At 33.2% G+C, this 13,305-nt stretch overlaps 1 protein-coding gene across 2 annotated transcripts; it reads left to right on the top strand.

Moving 5' to 3' along the window:
* The first annotated feature begins 7,804 nt into the window (after positions 1-7,804).
* LOC141683693 (uncharacterized) lies at positions 7,805-12,600 on the top strand. Of its 2 annotated transcripts, none has more exons than XM_074488447.1 (4): positions 7,805-8,810; positions 10,683-10,820; positions 11,381-11,629; positions 12,314-12,600. In XM_074488447.1, exons 1-4 carry the CDS (start codon positions 7,905-7,907, stop codon positions 12,419-12,421), a joined length of 1,401 nt encoding a protein of 466 aa, XP_074344548.1. In that variant the 5' UTR covers positions 7,805-7,904; the 3' UTR covers positions 12,422-12,600. The 2 variants fall into 2 exon arrangements, with proteins under 2 accessions (XP_074344548.1, XP_074344549.1); XM_074488448.1 differs by having other exon boundaries at positions 11,390-11,629.
* Positions 12,601-13,305: the final 705 nt, after the last annotated feature.

The raw sequence follows: 13,305 nt of genomic DNA on the forward strand, positions 1-13,305 counted from the left end.
CTTGCCTTGAGTCCAGCATACCTACTCCAAGTTCCACTTGTTCCGGATAGTTCTATAAATAGATATCATAATCCAGATTAGTCTCTTTTCATAAAAGCTACTTATACTACTTAATAAATATAACCCAATCTGGTTAACTAATTATAAAGTGGTTAAAACCTTTTATATTTCGCCCATTCCTTATTCAAACACCTCGATGTTAATCCTCAACTTATATCGAGTGTACCCGTAATCCTTACATTCACACTTGCTGATTTCTTTCTTAGCATTAGCGGTTATGTCAGGACAACTAATCTCTTGACTATGCTTTTCTAGCACCTCGATAATAATCCATAAACATATATCGATTCCCATCATAACAATTACCATTTGTACTTGGTCAATTTATAAACACTTATTTTTCCCGGCATTTGACCTCATCGGGCCTACTTTGACTCTTCGTAAAGCTATCTTGACCAAGGTTTTTAATCTCGTTCTTTAATCCTAAATATAGTCGTGATACTACTTGATAACCTTTGAGTTTTAACCGACTCAAAATTACCTTTTTATCTTGGCCAAAGTGGCTCGTCAAAACAATACCTCTAGAATTGACTGTCATGAGAATTACTATTACGCGACTCACACTCTAATATTTTTAGTAATTTGAAAAAATCATTTTTAAATACGAAACCACCTCTAAAATCATTTTGATTATTTTTAATATTTATCATGAAAGTTTTGATTTGAAAATCATAGTTTAACTAGGTGAAAAGTGTTTAATAACTCGAGTCAAGTAGGACGTTTTACTATCTGCGCTACTTTCACTAAAACGACTCTAATTCACAAAGCGTAAAGACTATGGACACGATTTTTGCGCTCACGTAAACTAGAAATCAAGAACTAAACTCTCTAGGTCATTTTAGAAGCAAACAAATGACTTTATTTTCATATTCTAGGCAGTGTGTATAGTTAATATAAATCGAGCATTATAACGGCTTAAAACGTAACATTTTCCATTTTAAAATTACTTCTAAATCAACACCAATCAATCCCACACTCACCATCCACCTTAAACTCCCTCCTAACAGTCAAATCCTACATTAACTCTCAATGAAAAACTCATAATACAACTTCAATACTCAACCAACAAATCATTTTTAAACATAAAACTAACTATAACATATACTAACATACATGGTTTTATTTTCAGCCATAAATCAAAACTCCATGAAAATCACTATTCATCAGCTCATTTAACTTGATAAAATATCATGATATAGATGGTGGGTGTTGGAAATGTTACCTTTAAAAGAACAAGCTCGAGAAGACCTTCGTTTTGAGCTATAGAATGCAAGATATGGACATGTCTAGCTCCATCTTCTTCCTCATATTTTCTTTCTTTCTTCCATTCTTTCCTTTCTTCAAAAATGGGGGGGGCTAATGATTTGTGTTTTGTCAAACTAAGTTTTGTGTTTGATTTTAATTAGGTTAAAAACTTTTCAAATTACAAGTTAACCCCACAAGTTTGTTTAAATTACAAAATCTCTTAATTTCAATTCTATTGCATTCTCTTTTATCAGTCGTTCCTCGAATCCTTACCTTCATTTACAATTTGTAATTACACAATTAATAACCATTTATTATTCCGGAACTTCCGCTGAAATATGGGATCGATCGGAGACTGAAAATTTTCATTATTCATCGGGCACTGCTCATCGTATTTTTTAACTTGCTCATTTTTGAATTCCAACGAAACCAACTTACGTTTATTTATTTCCTAGATTAATAATATGGCTTCATAATTTCATTCTAGGGAAAATAAATATTTATACTCGTTTCCTTCTACCGATACAACTTGATAACGGTCAAATACAAATTGTGAATCTCTAAGATCTAACGTGATTTATATACACTTATTTCTAGTATAAATCACTAATACAGATTCTGAATTCCATTCTCTATCTTAAAAAATAGGTGACATGATATATATTTACTTATACTGTAAAGTTAATATTTATTAACTTCTCATCATAAAAGACGAATCCTTAAATACTGATATGATACGCATTCATCAACACTCTGGTTACAACCCAAATGCTTAAAACCTCAAAGGCATTAATATTAATATACACAACATCTCTTTTAAAATAAAAAAATACTCATATTTCATAATATAGAGTTGTCAGAATCAGGGTTATTACAGTCTCCATATTTGTCAATGCGATCAATCAGATTTGTCCTATTAGCATTCTTAAGTCACTATTAATGAATGTTGCAAGTTGTATCCATTGAAGTAATATTCTGACTATTCATTGATATCTTAGCCGTTGATAGCCCGTATTCCCTATCCGTTAATATATTGGAGTCTATCCGTTGATAGTCACTTCACTTGTGCAGAATTACAAGGAATCAAATATGTACAATTATACCCACATATTCTACACATTCATTGATAGTCAACATTACTTATTCGATGCTATCAAATGCTATTTGGAGAACTACTTAAAATATGTTATAGACAACATATCCATTGATAAACTACCTTATCATCATGTATCTATTAGATTGGTTATCCGTTGATAGTTACAGAAAATTAATTTATACAAAAATTCTCTAAGCGTTAAGTTATCATCAAAAGCACATAATTCATAAAACATGCCGAGAAGCTAAATCTCGATGGACACTGAGACGGATGAAGATCTTAGATACCTGAAGATTCTAAGGACTAATATCGATAAGAAAAATAAGAGGCCCTGTTGTCGAGCTCGCAAGGACGTTGACCATGACTAATGATTATCGTCAAATAAAAGACTATATTGAATATATGATGGTCCAAAGAGATAAACTCAGCAAGTTCACCAAGGATAGTGAGAAGAGAAATGAAATAATAGATGATAAAGATATGAGGAAAGTCAAGATGGTCACGGAAAAAATGCTCAGCTGTGAGAGCCGGTAATAAACATGAATTTTAGAGGACCAACCGACCGGTGATAGTTCAAGAAACTTAATGAAGGCTTATTCCCGAAAAATAAGACATACTGTAAGGGAAGCGTTGAAGCGTGCCAAGATAGAAATAGTTTTTTCTTTTAATAATTCTGACTTGGAAGGGGTAAAATTCCCCCATAGCGACATGTTGGTCATAGTTCCGGTAATAGGAAATTCTCAAGTAGAGGGAGTCTTGATTGACAATGGGTTCTTCAATCAATGATGCATTCGTTAATAAAAGATACATTGACTCACAACTCACACCCTCCAATATGTTCATCAAAGAATTTAACTGGGTTGAATATCAAGTTGAGTGGACAATTCAACTACCCACGATACTGAAGCTAGAGCCTTGAGAGGTCACTCATGTGTTAAACTTCTTGGTAATTAAAATCCACTTTAACCAACAACGTTATCCTTAGAACAACATGTTTGCATGATTTCAAGACCATTGCCTCGACATGATCATATCAAGATCAAGTTCCCCATAAGGAATAAATTTCGTGAAAAAAATGGAGGTTAAAAAATGGTTAGGGGTCGTTATATAGCTGGTTGAGGGCTGGCGGAGTTGGGGGCCGGTTCTCTCTGTTAAAGACATGAATATCAGAGAAAATGATGAACATCGAGGAAAGAAAGTCGAGGATCTGATTCTCATTCATTTGGCCCCTGAAGAACCTAAAAAGGTAACCTACGTTAGTGCCTCACTACAAAAATCCTTGAAGGGAAAACTAATCATATTTTTACAAGAAGGCTCATATAATTAATTTTGCATTAAATAAATCTAGCTTGGTCCAACAAATAGGCCCAATTATTGAGGTCCGTAACCATAATTACTTATTAATTTCGTAATTAATAATGAGGCTAATTATATAGCGCAATAAATATACCCAAGTGAACCCCTACTATATGAGAAGTAGCCTCCAATAGATAGGGATCATATAAGTAATCTGATTGTTAACATGAAGGAATCCAAAGACCTTTCTAAGAAGACTTCCCCCAAGTTCCCTAAATCTAGGGTAATTTCTAGACCCTAAATGACTTTATAAATGGCCTCACGTCTCATTCTCGGATCTATGTTAGATAAAGCTCAACACGTCCCAACAACGTTGGCAAAACTCTACAAGTCACAGCGTCGCGAGGTCGAATGTCTAAGTGAAAGCCTACTTCTACGAGAATTAGCCTCCAGGAGGTATGAATCATACAAGAAATCTGATTGCTAAAATGAATGAATCCAAAGCCCTTATCAAGAAGAAGACTTTCCCACCTAGTCTAATTTATAGGCTCTCAACGTCTTTATTAAGGGTCTCACTTCTCATTTTTAGAACTACGCTAGATAGAGTTCGACGCATCTCAACAACGTTGGTGGGGCTCCACACGTTATAACACAAAGAGGGCATATGTTCAAGTAAAAGCCTACTTATGTGAGAAGTAGCCTCCCTATATAAAGGAATCCAAGCCCTTTACAAGAAGAATACTTACCCAAAAAGTCTCTTAAACCTAGTCTAACTTCTAGACTCTCGACGTCTTTATAAAGAGTCTCACTTCTCATCCTTAAAACTATGTTGGCTAGAGCTCGACAAGTTTCAACAACATTTGCAGAGCGTCACAATGTCACAGCGCCATGAGTGTTACAAGCCATGTGGCCGTTACTTAAAACTATATTTTAAACTTTATCTTCAAAAAATGACATACAAGTCACTATATTCTTGGTGTGGCCTCACCCCATAGCCCTGACGTACGACATCACCAAAAACTTCATTTTTGACTTGATTCTTAACATTCACCAATGTATGTAGGCACCTTGTATGAACACGATTTACTCTACGCACAACAAGAACAACCATCAAAACTTAAAGTTCTAAAATCCTGACAATTAATACACCCCGATTTTTTATCTATAACAAAAAGTAAATATGGTTCTAAATAAGTTCAAATTAATAGTTGGTAGTATGTCATCTTCTTCAATCGATTCTCAAATAACCGTAGTAAAATACCGATTTGGAAATCATCGAAATCTAAAATAAGGGGATTGAAATTCTATTAGTGCCTATTTTATAAAGATAAGGATAATTATTCGAGGCAAAGTCGAAGCGGGAAAATAATAAAATTGCTTGCTTGAAAGCAATATTGAAAAAAAATGAAAAATATAGTTTAGAACGGAATACCCTCATTCTTTTATGTATTGGTTTATAAGTGTGATTTGCCTAGCTTATAATAGAATCAAGTAAATGTCTTTTTTATTTTGTAACTCTTATGCAAACTAGTATTTGACAATTTGATGATCATTCATAAATCATTTAGTAGCAAATTTCATTCTATCATATTTTTTATTTTATTGATTTAATAATATATGGTTAAATATTATCTGTCGGGTGGATTTATCTATTTAAAATGGAACAATACATAATAGATGGTAGTACTTTTAACAAAAATAATAATTATAGTCTAATTCTACCCACAAATTCTCTTAAACCTAGTCTAACTTTTAGACTATCAACGTCTTTATAAACGGTCTCACTTTTCATCTTCAAAATTACGTTAAATAGAACTCGACACGTTTCAAGAACGTTGGCTGAGCTCTACACGTCACAGAGCCGCGAGTGCTGCCATGTGACCATTACTTAAAACTATGTTTTAAACTTTATCTTCAAAAAATGACATGCAAGTCATTATTGTGTCCTGGGTGTAGCCTCGCCTCAGCCCAAACGACATCACCAAGAACTCCATTTTTGGTTTAATTCTTGACATTCATCTCTTGTATGCACACAATTTATTGTCCCCACAATAAGAACAACCATTAAAATCTAAAGATCTAAAATTCTGATAATTAATACATCCTACTTTTTATCTATAACAAAAACTAATTAGCGTTTTAAATACATTCAAATTAATAGTTGGTAGCATGTCATCTTCTTCAATCGATTCTCAAGATAACCGCATGACATCGTACATTGTAATTATGGGGCTAAAATATCGATTTGGGAATCATTGAAATCTAAAATAATGGGATTAAAATTCTATTAGTGCCACGTTTTATAAAGATAGGGATAAATATTGCAGGCAAAGTTAAAACGAAAAATAATAAAATTACTTGTTTAAAAATAATGTTGAAAAATAAAAAATGAAAATATAGTTTACAACAGAATACCCTCGTTCTGTTATGTAATACTCCGTAGTTCATTAGTGTGATTTGTGTGGCCTATTAAATAATCAAGTAGGTGTTTTTTTATATATTTTGTAATTCTGTCGGTTTTAGTTTATGCAATCTCTAGTATTAGACACTAAAGAAGATGGAATAATACATAATTGATGTCAAGTACTTTTAACGAAAAAATTAAACACTAAAGAAAATTAATTAAAGTCAAATTCTGAAAAAAAAAATTAGATAACTTTTAAAAGAGATAATAATCTGGTGACCAAAAAAAGAAAAAAATGACAGATATAGACTATTTTTTATAAAATAGAACAAAAATAGTCGGTTAGATAAAATTAGCCAATTTTGGCCCTTTCAATCTGCTCTTGCAGAATGCGTAACCAGAATACATGATCTAGATATGCGTAATCAGTTCTTAAATAAATTGATTAAAAAATTGGGCATTACACCCTCGTGAAATGTGTATTAAGATTTTTTTAAATAGAGTATTTCAGTTCTTCCGGTTCTTCTAGCATCATGATACCTCTGTCGAGGTATTCCTCGGCAATACCATGCTGTCAAATGTGTTTCCTTTAAAAAAAATTAAGCTGATATTTTTAAATTTAAAGGATGCACCATAATTTAGCCATTTTAATTTTTTAGGATTCAATAACCCTCTTTTAGATTTTAGAAATATTAAAATAGTGAATGTAAAACATTAATCGATTTTTTTTAATATTTTAGGGTTCAATAATCCAATTTTTTGTTTTAAAAGTTTTTAAAAATAAATAAATAAACGATATAAAAAATTAGGGTTTAGGGTTTAGGATTTATGGCCTTCAGGTCCTAAATCCATTTAATCTAGGGTTTAGGGTCTGGGCTTAGGAACCAATCGAAAAATTTATTATCTTGAACCCTAATTTAATAGATTGTAATTTTTTTAGGGTTTAATAGCCCCTTTTTGATTTTAGAAATATTTAAAAATAAATCAATAAACGATACAACGATTTAGGGTTTAGGTCCCAAACGAAAAATTTATTATCTTGGACCCTAATTTAATAAATTTTAATTTTTTAAGGTTTAATAACCATTTTGGATTTTAAAAATATTTAAAAATAAATCAATAAACAATACAACGATTCAAGATTTATGGTTTAGGATTCATGGCCTTTAAATCAAACGAAAAATTTAATATCTTGGACCGTAATTTAATAAATTTTTAAGGAATTTAATAATAAGGTATGTTAATTTTTCCTTTATCATGATACCCTGATTGAGTTTGCGTATTCCTCCCATATACACAATCCTAAAATGCGTAATCAATTCCCAAAATAATAATAAAATATTGAGCATTACACCCCCGAGAAATGGCATATCAATTTATACTATAATTCTGGATACTCATTCCTACACTCTACTATGCATTATCACATCCTTTAAATTGCTATACTCCCTTCAAGTATATTTTTAGATATTTTTTTAAAAATTATAAACTGATTACATGGTCGATGAATGCGTATGGTGGCTATGACCGGCCGGGCTATTTTTATTATTTTCATTTAAAAAAAGGTTCAATCTTGTCCATCACCCCAAAAAAATGGATATTCATTCTATTTTCCATACTCCTTAAAAATTGTGGTCATACATAGAAGTATACAACTTGTTGCTTGATTGCTCGGGTTACGTAATTTCCTCTGTATTTTCTACAATTTATCGAGTCCACAATATTTATAATTAATACGAAGGGCATCATATCCTCTTTCGAGTCAAAAGCATTTTGGGTGTCTGTCTGCAAGTTACAGTAGATATGATGACGACAAAAATATTTCTTAATCGTCACTACTATCACCGTAATCGATATTATTTGTACTCTGCATTAATAATTCTTCTGTTCTTCATTCATATCGATAAAACTGTAACAAGTTCAGTGACTGATCTTGATGATGAAGAATCAGTGGTTACAATTTCAAGATTCCAACAGTACTTGAAAATAAACACAGCCCATCCAAACCCCAAGTACTATGAAGCAGCTGATTTCATTATATCTCAAGCAAAGTCTTTATCTTTAGAATCACAAACCATTGAGTTTGTGAGTGGCAAGCCTCTTGTTCTTCTTAAATGGCCTGGAAAAGACTCAACTCTTCAATCCATTCTCCTTAATTCACACACTGATGTTGTCCCTGTTGAGGATACTAAGTGGGTTCATCCTCCTTTTAATGCTCGTGTCGAAAATGGGAATGTTTATGCTAGAGGGTCTCAGGATATGAAATGTGTAGGTTTGCAGTACTTGGAGGCAATTAGGAAGCTTAAAGCTTCGGGCTTTAAGCCTTTACGCGATGTTTATTTGTCGTTTGTGCCTGATGAGGAGATTGGAGGCCATGATGGAGCTGCAAAGTTTGCGAATTCGGAGGTTTTTGATAGGATGAATGTGGGGATTGTGTTAGATGAGGGGTTGCCTTCGACTAATGACAAGTATAGAGTGTTTTACGCGGAGAGGTCCCCGTGGTGGTTGGTTATTAAGGCTGTTGGTGCTCCTGGACATGGTGCTAAGCTTTATGACAATACTGCCATGGAGAATTTGTTTAAGAGTATTGAGAGTATTAGGAGGTTTAGAGCTGCTCAATTTGATTTGGTTAAGGCTGGATTGATGGCTGAAGGCGAGGTTGTTTCGGTTAATATGGTAGCCTTGAAAGCTGGTACCCCATCTCCAACTGTAAGTGCCTTTCTTTTATTGTTAGGCATGTTACGCCTTTTTCAGCATATTAGATTTTAAGTATAGATATCTTTCAGAAATAAGATACTTACACTAACTAGGTTGCCTTACAGGAAACTCAAATGAATTAATTGGACATAAGATCATCCTGTTACATGATATGGGAATTTAATTTCGAATAACATTGATGAACAATATAAAGAATTTGACCATAATGCAGTTTCGTACTTGGATATGATAAAAAACTTATGATTCAGGGGACGATCAAATTATTATTGAGATGATAAGTGCCACAGGCTTGATCCATCTACTGCTGAATAAAAGAATTAGCAGGTGAAGTTAACGAGCTTCAGGTATTGCATAAATTGCAGTATCCGAGAATCTGTAAAAGCTGGAACACCAGGAGTATTAGGCTGCGGTTAAGTTCGTTAGTAACCTCACATAAAGGCTGTGCTTTAGTTCATTAGTTACCTCGCGTAAACTGACGAATACTGCAGTGTTTACTTAAAAGGTAATTTGTCCCTTGGATAATGATAGCCTATGAACTCTAAAAAGGTTTCCTCAAAATGATTAATGCCATTACACTATTACAGTTTATCTTCAGATGTTGTTTTGATAAAAGTTTCTGTAAATCTTGATTAGGATCGATTTTTTAATAGGACTGAGAAGATTAACCATACAGTACAGTAGTCTGTGGAACAACAAACTTTGCACACTCAATTTTTTACTTACTGAATTATAAGGTAAACCTCACGAATGTCTGGTAGTAGTTCTAGTAGAAGAATTTGCGGTAGAATGATTGTGAAATGTGACTATGAAATGATCACCCAACCCAATTAGCAATTGAGTAATTCTTTATATCTTTTCAGGTTCCCTATGTTTTTTCTGTTATTATCACAACATAAGCGTGACTTGCTATATTTGTAAATTCATATTACAGAATTCAAAATTTAGTGAAGTAGGTACTGATTTTCATGGTCCCTTGGTAAAACGATGCCATCTCTTTTCAAAATGAAAAGTTATAATATGTTAGTCATATTACTTTGAGTAAGTCTAGTGTTATGGACATTACATGTATCATATGCTAATCGTGTGATACTTCTAGAGAAAGTGGATGTCTAAATCCAGGACATGATCATCACTCTACCATGCTTCCATGGGATTAAGTAAACTGATTTAAAAACAGATTTAGGACATGTACCATCAACCAATCCCAGCCTGTTTTTATCTCACAGAGCAATATTGATCATTTATAACCGAAATTGAGCAACTAAATTTCAGATCCATGGCGATTCTAATGATGTATATGCTCAACAACTCATATTCCAGTCAAATGAAAAATAAAGTGAAGCAAAACCTGATACTCAATGATTAACTCTGAATTTAGTCATTAATGATGATCAACCGCATGTAAAATCCTGGCAATGCGGCTTACACTGAGCTTTGCTATGTATAATAACTATCAATTTGTCCTTTATGTGACCAACTAGATGCCACACTCTGAAGACCAAACTGACCCTGATCATCTTGATCATTTTGAACAGCTCGAGTATTTCTAATAGTAGTATACTTGCCTAGTGTAGGATAATATCAATATTGCATCTGTAACGTTTGTTATAACTTATAAGGTATCAATCACGTTATTTTGTGTTATCAAAATTAAATATGTTCTGCTAAAGTTCATTCTAGTTCGAAGAGGTACATATTATTATCAAATTACAAGTGTAATTCCTTCCACATCCCAGGTCCATCAGTCTGTAATCTTTTTTTAAATTGTTAAGAGACAGTTTCGTTGGTTGTTTTGTTAACCTAATCCACTGCTCTTGCATCTTTTGAGTTCTGAATTTTAATTTTGTCTTTCTTTTCTACCAGGGTTTTGTCATGAATCTGCAGCCATCTGAAGCTGAGGCTGCTTTTGATATTCGAGTCCCGCCAACTGCTGATCAAGCTTCCTTGGAGAGGCGAATTGCTGAAGAATGGGCACCGACTTCACGAAACATGACATTTGAGGTTATAACGCATACTTGCATCCTTTTCTAATTTTAGTACTTTAGCAGTATCCTGTAAACTTTTTGTTTTTCCTTATTGCGTCTGCATGTGTGTGTGTGCCTGGGCTTCTTATCGTAACTTGTAATATTTGACCAGTTATATGAATGCTGTGAAGTGGAATATTAATATTTGCTTTGCTTTCTGCTCTTCTGTTATATATATAGATATAGACACACACACACACAATATTGCATACACATTATAACCTTGTGCTTTTAAAGACCAGTTATGTTTATTTTGTAACTGTAAAACTCAAGATTTATGTGCCTTAGCGGCTTTCTTGTTGTAGGTGTTTTGTCTTTCAAATAAATAATTTTATTAAAGCCTGTATACAGTAATCTCGAGTACTGATCATGTCAAAATATCTATGACTGAGTTTTTTATTTTTTGCTAAATTCTTTATTGGACCTCCATAGATAATGCTGATGTAAAATAGATACACGCTGTTGTTTATGTAATTTGACTACTGCACATCTTATGGAATTTTCAATTTCATGATCCATGTTTTGATATGAAACTAGCTTGGGCAGTTTAAGCAGAAGGTTTCTGCATATGACAAGTTTGGACAGCCTATCCTTAAAGCTACTGATGATACAAACCATTGGTGGTCACTATTAGAAGGAGCAATCACCAAAGCTAATGGAAAACTTGAGAAGCCTGAGATCTTTCCTGCTTCAACTGATGCTCGCTACTTCAGGGATCGAGGTTTACCAGCAATTGGCTTTTCTCCTATGGCAAACACTCCTATTCTCCTTCATGACCACAATGAGGTAGCATTTGGTTTAAATATTTGATTAATCAATATGTAGAATGTAATTTGTATATGAGATACTCGTATGTGCAAGGAGTCTAGGTATATGCAAAATATGATGTTGTGACGTAGTATGTAAATGGCTAGATAAAAGTTAGCTTAGCTTGTTAATTACCCTGTTCGGGCTCTTGTTATACAAATTTAAGGTCTTCAATGAAGACAGGCAACCTACTGTGTGCAGACTGGTAATCAATTTTCTAAATGTACTGTTGAAGGTCAGTATCTTCGCGACCTTCACATACCCTGGATTTTACAGGGAACTGCCAAAGTTCTAAAAATTAAAATTACTTTCCCCCTTTACATTACCACCCTCTGATATTGTGAATAAGTATGGAATTTTTTGTACATGGTTACCTTTTTATCCTTTGTACTTACAAGAGGGATAAACAAGATACCTAATTTTAAAATTGGTATAGCCTTGTTGCTTGATGTTGTTATGCTTATTGTAAAAGAGAGGTTTTCTGGGTGTAAGGCTATTTTAATATAAGTAATGCAAATGGTAGCGGCACTTACTTTGATCTGCTTATCCTTCTTTCATGTTAAAACTATAAGCCTGCATATCCACAATTGAACCAGACTACAAGATAGAATAGCTTTTGAGATTACATGTAACGTGTCTAATTGTTGTATTTTCACTTTGCAGTTTCTGAACAAGGATGAATACCTTAGAGGCATTGAGATTTATGGGTCCATAATCAAAGTTTATGCATCTTTTGATGATACAAAAGAGAACACTAGGGACGAGCTCTAAGAAATTGGTAGGCTTCTTTGTGATTTGTGCTATATGATTAGGACAAAATCGTTGAAAAAGATTGTGTTCTGGAAAATAATGTCAGGATACCAATGGTTTCCGGTTACTGTTGTCCAATAGGCTCAAAGAATTGTGTTATAATGTTTTTTGATTCTTAGAGCTAACCATTTTGGTGCCTATACATGTTTCCTGTTTTGCATGAACATGCGATTCTGTGAGCATAAAATTACGTCATATGCACATTGCACAAGGATGTAAAGATCCTAAACTGAGATATGCACAAGTTCAACACAAGTACAAATAATAAAAATTAGTGTGTTATGTTAAAAAATTGTCTACCTGTTTAGATGGAAGTGGGTATATAAGACTAAATTTAATTCAGATATATTTTTTTGAGATTGATCTAAATTTATCTGTTGTTGTCTTTGGGCGAACCTTAAAGCAGTTGGATGTTAAAGATGTCTTCTTGCATTACTTTGGTTGTTGGAACTAAGTAATCTTTAAGAAGAAGCCAGAAGTTTCAATTATCTTAAGTTTGGGTGATACAAGGAAAAGTAGTAGTACTAGTACATGACCAACTTAGTCATGAGAGATTGACCAATGCTTTCTTTATGTTTCTTGCTGACTTATATTTTGTCTAGGTATACTTGTTTCCTGAGTGGTATTCAATATCATATATGAAATCAAGAAATGCTTTTATAGCAAAAAAAAACAAATGAACTTTATTAAAGTTTTTAAATTAATAAAACAACAGCTAAGAATATGTTTGTTCAAATACGGTGATGGAAAAGAAATGGCAAAGTTATTTAAAGCAGGTAGTTGTTCAGGTAATGAAGCATGTACTTGGAAATGACAGTTAAATTCAGACAGTGAAGTAGAGCTAT

This window comes from Apium graveolens, chromosome 9 (genome assembly GCF_009905375.1).
Source record: "Apium graveolens cultivar Ventura chromosome 9, ASM990537v1, whole genome shotgun sequence".
NCBI lineage: Eukaryota > Viridiplantae > Streptophyta > Magnoliopsida > Apiales > Apiaceae > Apium > Apium graveolens.